The following is a 16,143-nucleotide window of genomic DNA, read 5'->3' on the forward strand; positions in this document are numbered from 1 at the left end:
GAAGGTGATGCTGATCAGGGGGAAGGGCACTAGTGGAGGAGGGGATATTGATGGGGGAGGGGCACTGCTGGGGGAGGGGATATTGATGGGGGAGACACTGAAGGGGAAGGGGATATCGATAGGGGAGAGGGTACTGGCTGGGGAAGGGCACTGACGTGGTGGAGGATGAAGACAGAAGATGGAAGGGTGTGCGGAGGAGAAGCTGCTGTAGGCTGGGGGGGCGGGGCTGGGGGTTGGGGGGCCAGAGGAAAGCAAACCTCCCAGGAATAATGAAGGCGGAGGCAGAAGTGCTGACTGGGTCAGAAACGAGAGGCCTCTAAGCTCTGAGCCCTTCGCACACGGGCTCCGGAATGGGGGGGGGCAGGGTCTCATGGTTTCCTCCCTTCCCTTCAGCGTCTGCAGGGAGCAGGGAGGGGGCGCCTGACCCCACTAGGGAACTGGGGTGCCCTTAGTCCAGGGCCCTGTGGTCTAGCCGGGGGCAGCAGCGCTGCCAGGGGCTCCCCTCAGAGCGGACCTCCCTGTTTACCCAGACTGGGGACTCACCTCTCCCACAACCCAGGCTCCCTTGGGAGCCTCTCACCAATACCTTCCATGTCCCATGTCCCCCAGCAACACCAGCCCCAGAAAGTTCTCTCTCCTTTCCAGATCTAGCTGTGCCCCTCCCTCACTTAAAAACCTTCCGTGGCTCCCCACGGCCCTCAGGACAAAGCCCACATTCAAGCTGATTCTCCAGCACTTCCAGCCTTCGTCAGTGCCGAGCCCCTGCCCGGGCACCCTTGTCCTGGTCTTCTGCTGGCTAGTCTTTGTACCAGCTCCAATCCCTCCCAACCCAAGCAGGGGCTAGGTGCCCACTCCCTGAGGTGCCTCCCCACCAGACTGGGGCACACCGGCCAAGACGGGGCCATGAGAAGCCCATAGAGCCAAAGTACTGCCCTGGCCTGCCTCGGTTTCCTTCCTCTTCCAGGACGTCTGCTGGGGGGGACCCCCATGTAGAGGTCGATAACGGGGAGGTGAGGCGGGGGCTGGGGGCCTGGAGAAGAGTTTAGCAGGCAAGGCCTCCTCCTGGTCACTGTGTATTACCCTTGGTTTCAGAAGCAGTTGGGACATTCTCAGCCTCCCACTGGGGGAGGGCCGTGGGGTGGGGGCAGGACAGGAAATGCCAGGCTCCAGAGTACTGGGGAGCGGGAGTGTCCACGCTGGGACTGACAGAGGGTGGCCATGGTGTACCCAAAACCCAAAGCGGGGAGTCCTGGAGTCACCCCACAAGAGATCCCTGTCTGGGTCCTGGCCGGAGTTCTGCAAGGCAGAACGCTTAATATTTGGGGTTTGCAAGGGTATGTAGGGCGATCTCTTCGCCTTCTGGTGCCCTTTCTAGGTAAAACTGGTCCCTGAGGAAATGCTCCCTGGGAGGTGTCCGAGGCCAGAAGATGAGACGGATGTTCAGAGTGGGTAAAGCAGAGCCAGGTGTGAGCCCTGACCTCCTGGCCCTAACACTCATTGCTGAGGCCCGGGCAGGGAGGGAGGGCCAAGGCCTCCCGTACACTCCGGCCCCTGCGAGCTGCCAGCAGCAACCAGGTCTGCCCAGGAGGGTCCCCAGCCAATTCCAGTCTTAGCTGAGGATGGGGGGGGGGGGGGGGGGGGGCGTCTCCCCCCCCCCCGCCNAGCTATCTCTCCACCTCCTGCTCAATCCCCGCCCACACCCTACTGCAGGAAACCCTCCCCCAGCCACCGGAGGGACCACATGTGGCCCCCGGGTCCCACAAATGCCCATGCTCTGTGGCTCTGGCAATTTGGGGATGCTGGGGAGCCTCGGGCTGCCCTCTCTGCGCACCTGGGCACTGGAGGGACTGCAGTGCCTGGCACTGCCCTTGGGCTGTCTGACACCCTACAACCCCCTCCCCAACACACACTGGGGGGCGGGGGCTCCAGAGTCCAGCCCTCACCCCATGCACCATCTGCCAACACACTCCCAGCCAGCATGCGGCACAGACTCGACTCCGACCCCAACCCCAACCCCGCGCGGGAAGCTGGGAGCCACGACTCTTAGCTCTGGACCCATGAGGGCTCTGCCCTCCTCCACTGCGCAGCCTCAGGCCACTCGCTCCTCCTCTTTGAGCCTCGGGGTCTGGTCCTCGGCCCCTCCCCCTCCGCTGGCCCTGGTGCGCACTTAGCAGCAGTTATGCCAAGCCTGCCTCTATGACTCCCCTCTCCGCGTCATGGACTGCAGCCTGGGGTGGGGGTGCACGGGCTTTACTGGGAGGCCCCACCCCGGCCATAGGCTTCCTCCGTTTCCCCAGCTGCCGCTGGCGTCCTAGAGCCCACGGCTCCCCTCTGCCCCGCTTTCTCTTGGTCCCTCTGGCCAGCAGCATGGAAGGGGACAAAGGCTGGGGGTTGCAAGCTTGGGCTGACGTGCTGTGTGATCCTGGGCAAATCCCCTCGCCTCTGCGGGCCTCAGTCTTCCCATCCGTACAAATGGGCCTGGGGTGGTAATAGCCCTGGCCTCGCAGCAGCTCTGCTGTGAGTGTCTCCCATTGGGAAGCGGCAAAGCGGGATTGGGGGCCATACCACGTCCCCGGGCATGGGCTCGAGGCCCTGGAAGGGTACGGGAAGCTGGCCCCCTGCCACTCGCAATGGCCACCGTGCCAGGGGTGCAGCTGGAGGGGTGGCATGGGACCAGCAGGCCGGCCTCTCCCTGAGCACCCAGGCGGGCCCCTCTGCCCTGCCCCTCCCTGCCCCCCACCAGCCGGCCTCTCGGCCCCTACCTGTGCCTGATAAATGCCCGCTGGATCCCTTGGTCCTAATCCCACAAAGGAACGGTTTGCAGGGGACGTGCCGGGCGTAGAGTAGGCTGCGGGGAGGAGAGAGACCGAGAGCCCGTTAGCGAAGGGGGCTGTGCGGGAGCACCCAGAGAGGGTGGCCGCTGCCCAGGGTCACACAGCCGGGCCTTCGCACCCAGCACCCGACGCCTCCAAGCTTGCTGCCCTCCCCAGCCGATCCGGACACCCCGGAAAGCCCACGCTGTCGGGCCCTGGGGTCACACAGGCGGGGCATCTGCTGAGAGGGAAAGCACGAGATAAAAGAGGCATCATCAGAAACCGCCCGTGAATTATTCAGGCTGCTCCGCGGCCTGCGTCCCGCGCCGGCGGGAGGGGAGGTGGTGCCATCAATTATTGAGGGCCCTTTATTTATTAAGCTTCCTCTTGGAGACTGCACAGGGAAGGCTCGGGCGTTCGCGGACACACGCGCGTGCGCACACACAAGTTCATATTTCTGTTGACGTTTATAGTTATGTTTTCATCCCACCAGCTATGTTTTGTTGGCAAGTGAATAATTCACAGCCCAGGGCTGCAGGGGGCCTCAGACAGGCCGGGCCCCGGCGTGGCGGGAAGAGTCCCCGCGTCCCTGCGTGGTATCGGCCNGGCCGGGGTAAGCGGGGGGGTGTGGGGCTTGGGGGCCCTGGCAGGGGGAGGCGAGCAGGCTGCACGTGCCGTTAAAACCAGGTGCAGAAGGAGAGGGAATTCAGGCCCGGGCCGGTGGACCAGCGGAGGCCTCCATCTAGCAAACGTGGTGATCGCTCCCGTCTTGCAGACGAGAGAGTGGGCAGAGCACGGGGTACCCCGGCCGGTGCATTCAGTATTTACTCTCTACTCTGTGCCTGGCTTGGCGCTCGATGCTCTCCCCGACCTAGCTCTTCCCCTCGCTCCCCACCACCCTGAGATTGGGCGCTCTGTGACCGTCCCATTTTACAGCTGAGAAAACGGGAGGCTCAGACAGCAAGGACGTTTCTGTGAAGACACGTGGGGAGTGAGCGCAGAGACGGGATTCAAACCCAGCGCCCCGCACCGCATCTGGCATTCAGAGAAGGCCCGTCTGCTCATGCAGCTACCCTGGGTGCTGGCCAGCCCTGGATGGTGGGGGCAGGGGTGTGCCTGCGGGGAAGGGGGCGAGCTGCTGGCCCTCCTACTCAGCTCAGAGTGTGAGGGACAGACGGAGAGGTCTGGGGTCTCTGAGATCATCTGCTCAGGGCAGCGGCTGAGACAGCTTTGGGGGACACCCAGAGGCCGGCGGGCCAGGGTGCAGCGTCCTGGAAGAGGGTGGACGGCCCACCTGAGCCTGCACTGGGGTCCAGGGAGAGACTGGGTGCAGAGCCACCACTGATGGGGCCGGACCCCAGGAGTGCGATTTTGGGAGCCACTTCCCAGCCTGGAGCTGCCCTGTACTAGCGGGTGCAGGAGGGGCCAGCGAGCGGTCATCTGGAACCACGTCCAGAGGGTGGAAGTTTCTAGAAGGCGAGGCAATCAACTCAAGGTCTCCTAGGGTCAGGTGGGCAGGTCGGGACTGTCCCATCTAAAGGCATGGCCCCGCCTGGGTCACCAGCAGGAATGGGGCCTGTCGTGGCTGCTGCTTTTTGCCAAGAACGCATAACTCCGGAATTTTCACGTGAACTGTCCTGACTCTAAGACAACAAGAAATTCTCATTTTCCACAAATAAAAGGCATCTGGGGGCGATTTCTGCCCCCAGGGCCCCCAGTCTGAGATCTTCACTTACTGCCACCTGCTCACTGCACGGAGGAGGGCTGAGAGGCCAGGGGCGGGCACGCGGGACCCCAGATGCCCCCCTGGCCCTCTCCTGCCGCTCCCTAAGGCTGCCTTGGCCCCACGTGGGCCCGACCACATGGCCCCCCAGGGCCTCTATCTGGGGACCCACCAAACTCACCAGTACCCAGCAGGCCAGGCCCAAGCCCCTGACCCCAGCAGTCGGGGAGGGGAGGGGAGGGGGCCCCTCAGGGACGCCCGCCCTGCCACGGGCACCACTTCCCGAGTGCTTACAGGGCGAGGTCGGCGACGTGCTTCCTCCCTCGGAGGTGGGTTTGGTGGCGGGGGGGAGCGCCAGCCGCGGCAGCCCAGGGGGCGGGGGTGCCAGCATCTGAGCAGAAAGGCAGTGACTGGACATTTTGAGCTGACCACTTCCATTTAACTGGGAGGAACAGAGAGACAGGTGGTTAAGGCGGCAGGCGCCCCCTCTGCCTCGGGCGGCCGTCGGTGGCCCTGCGGGGGAGGGCCGGGCTTGGTGACCAGGCGAGTTTGGTGGGTGCCGCTGCCGCCCGCTCGCCTGACCCCGCAGGCCTCCAGAAGCATCCTGGGACCCTGCATTTCCTCCTTAAGCCACTCTTTACCCGTCTGTTCCTTCCACGAGACGCCACGTCACCCTGAACAACATCCGACCCCACCAGTGGGTCCGTATGCTCCCCTCGTTCGCTACGAGGATGAGTTCATCCAACCACCTCGCCCACAGCTCCAAAATGCAAAGGCTCTGAACACCAAAAGCTTCTGTGAAGTCTGGCAAAGGTGGGCCTGCGCGGAGGCCATGGGACCACGTGTGATTTGGGGTAAACCGTGTGCTGTTGATTCCAACACCTGGAAAAGCCTTCATTCTGACCTGGCCGGGCTCCGGGCACTTCAGACGAGGGAACGCGGCCCTGCCATCCACGAAACCATTTACGACAGAGGCTGCCTGGCGGAGGGCTGCCCGGGACAGCCGCGTGATGTGCCAGGGCCCCCGGGGAGGTCCCCTGGAGCCATGTATGGGCAGGCGGCCCCGTGGGGCAGAGGGGAGGTCCAAGCCCCCCAAACTCACCGGTCCAGGCTGCTGGCTGGCTGGGTCACAGGCCAGCGACACGAGATCTTTGAGCGGGTCCTGGGGGTTGAGGTGGGGCGGGTAGCGGATGGCCGTGTGTGGGAAGTAGGTGGAGGCCGTCTGGGGCAGGATGGAGGTCGTGGGGAAGTGTAGGGCCGAGGATGGGTGAGGGCTCCGGGCGATCCCTGTGGAGACCAGCAGGGGCGGTCAGTGGAGGCTCTGGCTGGGGGCGTGGTCTCCCAGCCCCTGAGCAAAACCCAGCCCTTTATACCCTCAAGTTCGAGGACTTCTACCATAAGCCCACGGGGTTCTGGTATCACCCCCGTTTTTGTTTGTTTGTTTGTTTGTTTTTAAAGTATGCTCTACACCCAGGATGGAGCCCAATGTGGGGCTTGAACTCACGACCAAGATCAAGTCCTGAGCCAAGATCAAGAGTCAGATGCCGAACTGAGACCTCCAGGCGCCCCAGTTTCGTTTGGTTTTGGAACAGGAGGACATGGGGGCTCTCTGAGGTTATGTCCCCCGCCCCAGACCACATAGCAAGCAGCTGGCAGGCACAGGGGAAGGTCTGGCCCCGTAGCCCACAGCCCACCCCAGGGCTCGGCGGGCTCTTTCCCTAGACAGTTTGCTGGTTTCTAGCACATTCTCTGTGCAACTACCCCGACAGTTTCTTTTAGGACATTCCCATCATCCTGAAAGGAACTCCGTCCCCATCGCGGTCACCCCCCAGCCTCTCCCTAGCACCCACGAACCCCCATGAGCCCCTTTCCCGTCCGTGGACGAGCCTGTTCTGGACGTGTCACACACGTGGACTCACACGCCGTGGGGCCTTCTGTGTCTGGTTCCCTCCCTGAGCGTCGTGGGCTCGGGGTCCGTCCCTGGGGCAGCGCCGGGTGGGCACCTCGCTCCTGTTCGCGGGTGAGTAATGTGCCCGCATAGCATTTGCTTTCTTTTCTTTTTCTGAACAATCCAGACGCTGTTCGTATATTCACTTTGACATTCTAGGCCATTTCCATCACCCCAAAGGCAGCCCTGCTTCCACTACTGCTCCCTCCCCCTTCCTCGCTCTAGCTTCCAGCCACGCAGGACCTACTTTTGGCTCCTCAGGTCCTAAGTTCTCTTGCAGCGACTGGACTCTACCCCCCCGCAGCCTGAGAGTGGCCACAGACGACGTGTCAACAGGTGGACGTGGCCATGCACCCACGGACCCTGATTTACAGCCGGCAGCCGTGGGCCTGGTTTGCCGACCCGGGGGCTGCACCCCGGCACCGTGCTGATTTTGACCTGCCTCCCTGTGTGTGCGTCTACCTTGTGTTGTGCTAAACCACTACCATCCTAACAACGGGGTCCCCGTGATATTCAAGCCCTGGGTTTAGCTCATTCGGTCCTAAACACAGCCCAGGAGGCGGCCATTTATGGAGAGCCAGGGGCACCGTGCCCAGCTCAGTGCCCGCCCCGTGGCTGCCTGAGTCCGTCTCCCTCGGCTACACGTGAGGCCACCTGACCACGTGGCGCCCCTGTATCCCCTGGGTGGCCTTCGTGTGGCCTAGCCTGTGTCTACCCCCTTCCGGGACCTCCCCACCCTGTGGGGGTTGAGTGTGAGATAAGGCGAGCAGGTCAAGGGGCAAGCCCAGACTGTTCCTCCTTCCTGTACAGAAGGGGACACTGAGGCCCAGGAGACAGTCAGGGCCAGGCGCTCTGACACCTCCGGGTGTTCTCACCTGGCCGGGAGGTGACAGCAATAGGACTCATGGTCAGATGGCCTGTGGGACGTCCCCGGCCGAGGGGGGCCACCCTCCCTGCCCGGGGCCCCCGTGCTCACCGCTGTGCACGGCAATGACAGGCCGGTGGTGCTGGGTGAAGCTGGAGAGGCGAGGTGAGTCCTGGGGAGATGGGCTGTGGAAAGGTGACTTGTCCATCTCTGTCTTCTTCACCGGGGACGAGATGCCTGCGTGGGAGGAGCCGGAGGGTCACAGGGCTGCGGGCAGAGCCTGGCCCCTCCTCCTCTCAGCACCCCGGGGGGCCGGGGGCTGGGAGCCCACTCGCCCAGGCACGGTTGCAAACCAAGGCTCAGAGCAGAGAGAGGGGCTGCCCAGGGTCACATGGCCCGCAGGACAAGGAGCCTGGTGCCCACAGAGGCCCCCGGACGTCAGCCCGGCCCCCGCCTTCTCTCCCTCTAGGCACAGGTAGGTCCGCTCGGGGCTGCCCCACCCCAGGGGCCGCTAGGGCCCTGGACAAGGCCACAGGGTCCCTTTGGAAGCCCCGTCTGGCACACGTGAGCTGGCACGACGCAGACAAGGCCGTGAGTGGCTCTGCGCCCGCGGACCTCTTCCTCACCGGGGTGAGGAACAGAGCCTTCCCCGCGGGGCCATCGTGAGGCTGAAGCGAGACGGACACTACAGCCGTTAGACCAGGGCCCGGCACACACCAACCTGCGGGAATCCCGTGCAGAGGGGCCTCACCCCCTCCCTGGGCGCCTGGGGCGGCCCCGGCCCCCTGGGACCCCGAGAGCCTCCAGCTCAGCTCTGCACCTCCCTCCAGGATTGAACAGTGTAAATCGGGACCGCACAGACTCCGCAGAGACCGTGCCACAGGCGTCCCCGTCGTCCTGATGGGGACAGAACACGCCGCTGCTGGGCACACGGGGTGAGCCCTCTGCACCCTCCGCCCGACACCCCCACCCCTGCCGTCCCCCAGATGTGCGGGTGGAGGGTGACCAGTGCAGAGTCCCGGGCCCAGCTCCACCCCTGCAACCGGAATCTCAGGGACGCGGGGCCTGCAGATGGCTATGCTTAGAAATTATTTTAAAAATATAATTTAGAGGGACACGCACCCACTGAGACCCAGAGTGGATGGATTCAAACACGGTGAGGGGTGTGCCTCCCTCCTACCCAGCACCGCTGATGTCAGGGCGGGTCATGGGGCGGGGCGCTCCTGCTCACTGCAGGCGAGCAGCATCCTTGCCCGCGCCCCTCCCCCATGCCAGGAGCCCCCAGTGTGACAACCACAGACGTCCCTGGGCAGAGTGGCTCCCTCCTCTGAGGCTTGCTGTCATGGTTTCTGGGGTCTCCTGCCACGCATGCCCCCCAGCCCAGTCCTGCCTCTTGTGGTCCCTCTGACGGCCACGCTGGTGGTGAACCCAAGCTGGGAATCAGCCCCCCCATGGCCACCAGGGCAGTCAGCTGGTTCTGCTGTTATAACCCTGGTCGGCAGCCCTGAACACACTTGGCACTGTGAGCGAGTGAGTCCTGGGACCTGGGTCAGCGGGCCCCAGAGGCCTGGCAGCCAAGCTTTCCCAGGAGCAGAAGGAGCTGGGGGGACAGAGGGTGGCCGGCCAGGGAGGAGGTCGGCCCTGTGTGTGTGTGTGTGTGTGTGTGTGTGTGTGTGTAGGAGAGGCCACAGGCTCCCTGCTGCCACGGGGCTGCTGCGGTGGGAACGAGGTTGGGGCCAGCAGACGCTCACTTAGGAGGATTTCCTAGAACAGCCTGTTCTGGATGGAAAGAGCCTGGCTGGACCCCACCCCCCACCGCGTCTCTACAGGCCCTTCTAGAGCTTCCTGAGATGGGGACTGGGGGAACCAGGGCAGGCGGAGGGAAGGGGGAGCCTGACCCGGGCCCTGTAAGAAAGACTAGCCGTCCGGGCTGCTGGACAGGCCCCGGGAGGCCCTGAGTGTGAACTCCTGCATCAGGGCACCCCTCAGTGCTTCACCAGACTTGCCTGCAACGCCCCCGTGTGAGCAGCTGACCTCTGGTTAGGACATGGCCCGTGTACCCTCCACCCCTGGGTCCGAGCAGCCTCCTTTCTGCTCAACACACATACCTCTATGTCTCCATCCAGGCGCCAGGTCTGTGCCCCGTCTGAGAATGGCCACGTTTAATGAGCACGCAAGCCTGCAGCACCCCTCCTTCATGTCCCCCCCACGCCGGGCTGGCACCTGTCTAAGCACATCCGCTAACAAGGGGACCCACCTGCACATGCGTCCACTTGCTCAACACACAAGCCTGTCCCCGCTGGAATGCCAGCTCCACCGCCCAGTCTCGCGGCCCCAGGGCGCGGGCTGGCGCACTGTGCTGTGTGCGGGGCTGAGTGACTGGCGAGAACAGCCATCTGGCAAGCATGCGCGATGCGGGATGGGGGGTGCCCTTCGGCACCTCCACACCGTGGACGTGGGGCCCAGTCACTCTCCGTGGGGGTGTCCACGCACCATCGGGGCCGAGCAGCATCCCCGGCCCCAGCACCTCGGTGCCGGGAGCCCCTCCCCAGAGCACTGACAACCCGGATGTCCTGACATCAGCCTGGAGTCCCCTGGGGGCAGAGCGGGCCGGGTGCGGACCCTCTGCTCACCCTCTGCAAGATCGTGGGCAGAGCACGTCTGAGCTTGCTCACAGCTGCCCCGTGCGGGGGTACAGGAGTCACCCCCACTTCACAGACGTGGGCCCTGGCGCCTGATGCAAGGTCACTGAGCAGAGAAGTGGTGGAGCTGACTCAGACCTATCACTACCTCCACCGGCCTTGCTCTGCGCCCCTCCGCCCAGTCCTACAAGACGTGGGGGAAGCCCCCCATGTGACAGAGAGAAGGGAGCTGCCTGCTTCACCCAGTATAACTGCATGTGGGGGGGCCTACACCCCCTGCGGGAGGGCCCCAGGAGCAGCAAGAACTGAGCACTCTGACAGCTGGGCAGAGGGTGCCCCTTCCAGCCCTCGTGGGTGGGTAGTCAGGGAAGGCCTCGGGAGGGGATGGCCAGGAGGAAAGGCACTTCTAACCTGGGCACGGAGAGGGCAAAGGCCTGAGAGGTGTGGCTGCGGGGATGCTGCCTGGGTGGGGCTGACATGATCCCCCACCCCCAGGGCTCCCTGCCCCTCCCAGGGGAGGGAGGGTGGATGCTGGGGGTGGGGGGCTGTTGGCAGAGCACTACCCTTGTGGCCAGAGCAGAGGAAGGGAGAGAGTGCTCTAATCAGCTTAACCCCCTTAATGAGCAGCTAATTGGGGGCTGTCTAGACAGGAAGCTGGAGGAAGCCAGGAGGAGGAGAAAGTGGGGGAGGGGGGAGGAGATGGGAGGGGGAGAGGGAGGAGGGGCAAAGGCGGAGGAGGCAGGAGAGGAAGGAAAAGAAGGGGAGAGGGCAGGGCAGAAGGGGGAGGGGAGGAGGAGGAAGAGGAAGAGGAGGGGGGAGGATATGAACCCATCTTACCCACTAGGCCATGAGCACCTGTGGGCCCAGACAGCCACACAGCGGGGGTTTATACTGAGGGTCCCGCAGAGGAAGCGAGTTTGCCATCACCCGAGGCAACCAATAGAGGCTAGAGGGGACAGATCCTGTCTGGCCCTGCGATTCCCCAGCACACAACAGAAGCGGGTGTGGGTTTCCTCCCCATCCTCCCACCCTGCTGCCACTTCACGCTCAAGGCAGGAAGCTCAGACCAACATCCAGTGACTCTCGAACATTTCCTTCCTTCTAATGTTTTTTTTTTTTTCTTTTTGAGCTTCCTGCATTGAAAGCTAGCTTTTTTACTTCCATCCCTTCTCTTTTTCTAATCCATAGACTTAAGGCTATAATTTTTCCTCTCGGGGCTGCTGTGGCTACATCGCAGAGGCTGTCCTCCACCTCTCAGTAGTACAGTTTATATGTCGACAGTCTCGTCAATCACAGAGCCAATGAGAAGTGCTTTCGGGTTCCCCAGCAGTCAATGACGGGGCAGAAGTCAACCGTCTCCCAATATCTGCTCTATCCTTCTTCCTTAGTAACAGAACCCTTAAATTTGAGATGGGCACATACTTGCCGAAAATAAGACATTTCCCAGGGTCCCTTGGGGCAGAGTGTGGCCACATGACCAACTCAGGGACAGAGAGGCAAGCAGAAGAGGTAAGCGCACTTTCTGAGAATTATTCTTAAAGGGCAAGGACATGCTCAGACTTGACCCTTCTTCCTTCCTGTTGGCTGGAAAGCAGACATGATGGCTGGAGCTCCAGCAGCTGTCTTGGACCACGAGGTGGGAATGAAAGCCACATTCACTGGAGCGTAAGGCAGGAGCCTAAGTCTTGCACAACATACATGTCCAGGGCTGCTGATGGATGAACATTTAATTTCGAGAGAAATGCCCTGTGCTTTTGGGTTTTCTGTTCCTCACAATCAAATTTAAAGCTTATTAAATACAGGATTTTTATAGAGGCAAACCTGACAGAAATGGGGAACGCACAGAGGGCGAGCCACGGAGCCATTCTGACCCATAAATTAGAGCCTATAATAGACAGATCCTCCCAAAGTTAGGTACCTGCTCTGCACCAACACATGGAAGAGGGAGGACCCCTGGGGCTCGAATGTTACAACCAGATGTGTTAGAGACCAACTCATAGAGATGGGAATTTTATAAAGACACAAACAATGAACTGTGTCCTGGGCACTTATGTGCCAGAGAGTAGCTTTAGGCACGTTCTGCCATTTCCTCCTTCCAACTCTAGGAGAGAAGAGTTAGCTCATCAATCCCATTTGGCGCATAAGGAAACTGGGGCTCAGAGAAGTCAAGTCACCTGCCCCAAGTTACACAGCCCACACAGCGAGCCAATGGCAGAGATGGATTTTGAACCCCGGTCGCTCTGCCGTCTAAACCTGCTGTCTTAACTGTAATGTTATACTGCTTTCCAGGAATCTTGTAGGTATGACACGCTATATAGACAGAGTTTTATAGGAAAGCTGGCCCTTAGGGATAGGGAGGAGGCACAAAGGGGGAGCAGACAAGCCAACCACTCCTAAGGTTTATTGGTGCATATCATGTGCCGGTAATGTTTTAGGGACACCAAATGCATTAACTCACTTAATCCCCACAACCTCATATGGGTACTGCAGGTAGCAGACGAGGAAACTGAGACTCCGAGAAGTGGGCTCACCAGAGGCTTATGAGCCGGTGCACCCCAGAGTCCAGCTGGCAACCCCTGGCTAATCCGTGGGGTGAACCCTTGACAAGGGGTAAGGGTCTGGGCAAAGTGACGCTTCTGAAATCTGGGGCACAGATGCCGCTGAGGATCTGGGCGTCGCCAGGAACGCCGTGCCCAGGGTAAGACAAGCGCGCGGGCCGCCTTGCGCCCCAGTTCGCGAGCATCCCCGAGGCCGGCCCGCTGCAGAGCGGAACCTCGGATTCCTCCGAGGAGAGACCCGCGGTGGAGACCGAGACCCCAGGGCAGGGAAATCTTTGGGGGAGGCCCTTGGGGAGACAGCGCTGCACAGAAAGGAGCCGATGGAAATGCCGCTCCTGCAAAACAGGACCCCGATCCGGGAAGGGCCAATGAAGACAGAAGCGCGAGAGGACTCGATCTCCCCGGAAAGGACACCGAGGGAAAAGCGACGGGGCTCGGAGAGAACTGGACTCATACGCGGAAAGACCCCGCGGGGATGGGAATCCCGTAAGAACACGAGGACCCAGGGAGAGGGGGCCCTCTAGATGAGGGTCGATGGCCGACTCCGGGAAGGAGCGCCCCGCTGACCAGAAGCGCTGAGTCCATTCTGGAACCCCGCAGAGATGAACCCCACGGGGATGAAGCCTTACCGGGCAGAGCGCAGGAAAGTCGCGCGAGGGAGAGTCTCCGCTCTCCCTGGCCTCAGCGGAACCAAAAAGCTGGGGAACGAGAGCCCGGACTTCCAGCGGCGAGCAACCCGCACGACTACAATTCCCAGGAGGCTCCGCGGCTCCAGCCCCCCGAGCTTCCTGCACCCTGGGGCCCGCGCAGTGCCTGCCGGAATATGTAGTCCCTGCCGCGGTAACCCCGACCGGGAGGCCGACTCCGCCCCCACCGCCAGCCCCACCTCCTTCCATGTCCTCAGTCCAGTTGCGGCTGCTACTCGTGGGAGAGCTGGGCGAGGTGTAGTAATCGCCGCCGGGGCTCGTGTCCACGTCTTCCTCCATCGAGCCCGATTTGTGCCGCTTGCTCCTAAAGGGTGAGGGAAGGAGAGTGCAGGCCGGTTACCACGGAGACCCGAGGGTGTGGGGCAGGCTGTGCTAACTTCCGGTCCCTAGAGGGCAGGGCGAGTAGGGCGCTATCGCGAGACGTCGCGGGGGCCGCGGGTTCTCAGCGAGTTGCGTGAACACCTGTCTCAACCTGCCGGTTGCTCCGATGGGACGCTTGGGGCCCGAGGCGGTGACGGACTCGGCCGAGGGCAGGCGGCAAGCTAGCGGGCTGCGGACTAAAACCCCGTAGGCCTGGCTTATCATGGGGCCTACTGTAAACCCCGGAACACCCTGGCAGGACTATGGCTCCATTTTACAGATGGGGAAACCCACGCAAACAGTGTGACCAGCTCAAGGGTCCACAGCGCATCTCAGCAAGAACCAGTGTCTACCTTCTCGTGGACTCTTAAGGGCTGGGCTCACGGGACTCAAGGCTGTGGGAACTCTCGGGTGTCAGGGCTGGGGAAAGCAGCACTTGGGGCTGGGTTTTGAAGGATCAGTAGGAGTTTACCAAGTGGATCTTGAAAACAGGCATTGCAGGGAGAGGAATGAACCAGCTGGGGTCAGATGGACGTGGGGGACGTGGGGGTCGTTAAATGCCCGGAGGCAGGGACCAGGGCGCGTACCCGCTGGAAGAAGTGCTGGGTAGCGTTCTTCTCATGCCTGTGCTGGCTGGATTCAGGTCGTATGCCAGGTGTCCCTGCAGCTCCCCCAGGGAGAAGTTGGGTCCTGTTCCAGTCACCACGGGGGCTGTGGAGGGCAAGAGAGAGCAGAGTGAGAGAGGGCGCAAGGTCCAGGGCTGCAGTGTGCCCTGGAAGGTGGGGAGAGCCATCTGGGGGCTGGCCAGTCGGAAAGGGAACCCCTTCCCTGATTGGCCTGGTTCCGAATTTGGCTGAAACTGCCCTTATTCTATGGATCAGAAGACCAAAGCCGGCAAGAGAGGCCAGGTTCACACTGTGAAGCAGAGGCAGAGCCAGGGCTGGAGGCCAAGCTTCCCAGTGCTCCCTGAGGCCAGGCTCTGCTGATGTGGACAGGGAGGATGACAGGGTGAAAGCCAGACAGTGCCCAGAACTCCCTGGGGTGGAATTCAGATGGGCATGTCAGGGGAGTGGAGTGGGTGGGTGCCCAGCAGGTCCATTACGAAGGTAAAGGAACAGGAGGCGGCGGGGGGGGGGGACGCCCTTTGGGGTCTCCTCCTGGAGGGGTTGGGAGGCCCCAGGAAAGGACATAGCGCAGAAGGTTTTCCAGCACCCTCCATCCAGCATGTGGAGTCTGTTTCCTGGGGAGGGACATGTTGCTCTGACCTTGGGCTCTAGGAAGGGCCCGGATGCTGCCCTTCCTAGGAACCTTGGCTTGGTGACAGAGTGATGGGCTCCTCGCTTCTCCCTGAGACCCCTTCTCTCTCAGAGCCCCCCTCCCAAAGCCCCTTCTCCTTCTCCAGTGCCTCTCTCCTGTGGGAGTCCTTCCCCTCCCCGGATCCCAGCACAGAGTGGGCGGGGACACTTACTCCGGGACACTTGGATGAGCTCGGTGACACTAAACACACCAGAGGTGACGAAACTCTCCTGGAAATCCGTGGTGTCTGGAACAGGGAGAAAATGGGGCTCACTGGGTCTCTCTCCTTCCTCGACACCCTGGGCTACCCACACTCCAGGGACTGGAGTGGTCACCCTGTCCACCCCCTGCAGCCCTGTGGCAAGATGGAGGTACAGGCCAGACCCGGGTTCAGATCTCAGCTCTGCTGCCCGGATATGATCTTGGGCAAGTCACTTCCCATCCCTGAGCCTCCGTGCTCCCTAATCTCGGAAATGAAGGCCATGTACCCTGCCATCTGGCGGCTGAGACATATGAATCAATGGCCCAGGAGGGGCTGGCTGGCTTTCTCTGCATCACTGCTTACACCAGGCAGTGCTGCAGCTTCTTACCCGTCCCCCTCCAGACTGGGAGCTCTGTGTGCCCAGGTCCCACAGTGTCCCTAGTGCCCAGGCCAGAGCCTGGCAACAGCAGGGGCTCAGAACCACAGGCTGAGTGGAGGGTCCCCCTGCAGCAGTTAAAATCCCCAGCATTCCCAGAACCACTCCTGCCTGATGTCAGAGGAAGAGGGACCCTCCTCTCTGGTGTGGGTGGCTGGGACCTGTTCTATGGGTTTGGACACAGGTTGGCTCCAAGAGGGCGGGAGCCCTGGCTGACCTCAGACAGCTGGGAGCAGGCCCGTTGTGTCCCCAGAGGCCCACACAGGCAGGATTCACTTACTCAACAAGCATTTACCAAGTGCCTCCAGTGTCCAGCTCTGAGCTGCGCGCTGCGGACACTGTGGGAACGAGGCAGACGCAGCAGCTGCCCTCCTGGGACTCACTGTCCAGTGTGGGCCATGGACACCACGTGACGTCAATAAGGCACAAAACCCGGTACGTGAATGCGCAGAGGGGCGTGATTTACAGCAGCCCAACTGGAAACAACCCATCAATAGATGAATGGATACACAAAATGTGGTCCATCCGCCGGAGCGGCCCTCGGCCACGAACAGGAGCGGGGCGCCCACCCGCGCTGCCCCAGGGACGGACCC

At 62.0% G+C, this 16,143-nt stretch overlaps 1 protein-coding gene across 5 annotated transcripts in view; it reads right to left on the minus strand.

Annotated features, from left to right (window-relative positions):
- The window catches only part of NFIC (nuclear factor I C), a 62,519-nt gene that overhangs the window by 1,694 nt on the left and 44,682 nt on the right, over positions 1-16,143 (minus strand). For 2 of the 5 annotated variants that reach the window (XM_040629618.1, XM_040629616.1), the window contains exons 4-9: positions 15,085-15,159; positions 14,204-14,327; positions 13,436-13,560; positions 7,461-7,586; positions 5,639-5,823; positions 4,831-4,978 (exon numbers count right to left, since the gene is read on the minus strand). In XM_040629618.1, coding sequence (XP_040485552.1) covers positions 4,831-4,978; positions 5,639-5,823; positions 7,461-7,586; positions 13,436-13,560; positions 14,204-14,327; positions 15,085-15,159 — 783 coding nt within the window. Of the gene's footprint in view, positions 1-2,762; positions 2,849-4,830; positions 4,979-5,638; positions 5,824-7,460; positions 7,587-13,435; positions 13,561-14,203; positions 14,328-15,084; positions 15,160-16,143 lie in introns of all 5 variants that reach the window. The other 3 variants (XM_040629617.1, XM_040629619.1, XM_040629621.1) reach the window with 3 other exon arrangements.

This window comes from Ursus maritimus, unplaced genomic scaffold, assembly GCF_017311325.1.
Source record: "Ursus maritimus isolate PB19 unplaced genomic scaffold, ASM1731132v1 scaffold_14, whole genome shotgun sequence".
Classification (NCBI taxonomy): Eukaryota; Metazoa; Chordata; class Mammalia; order Carnivora; family Ursidae; genus Ursus; species Ursus maritimus.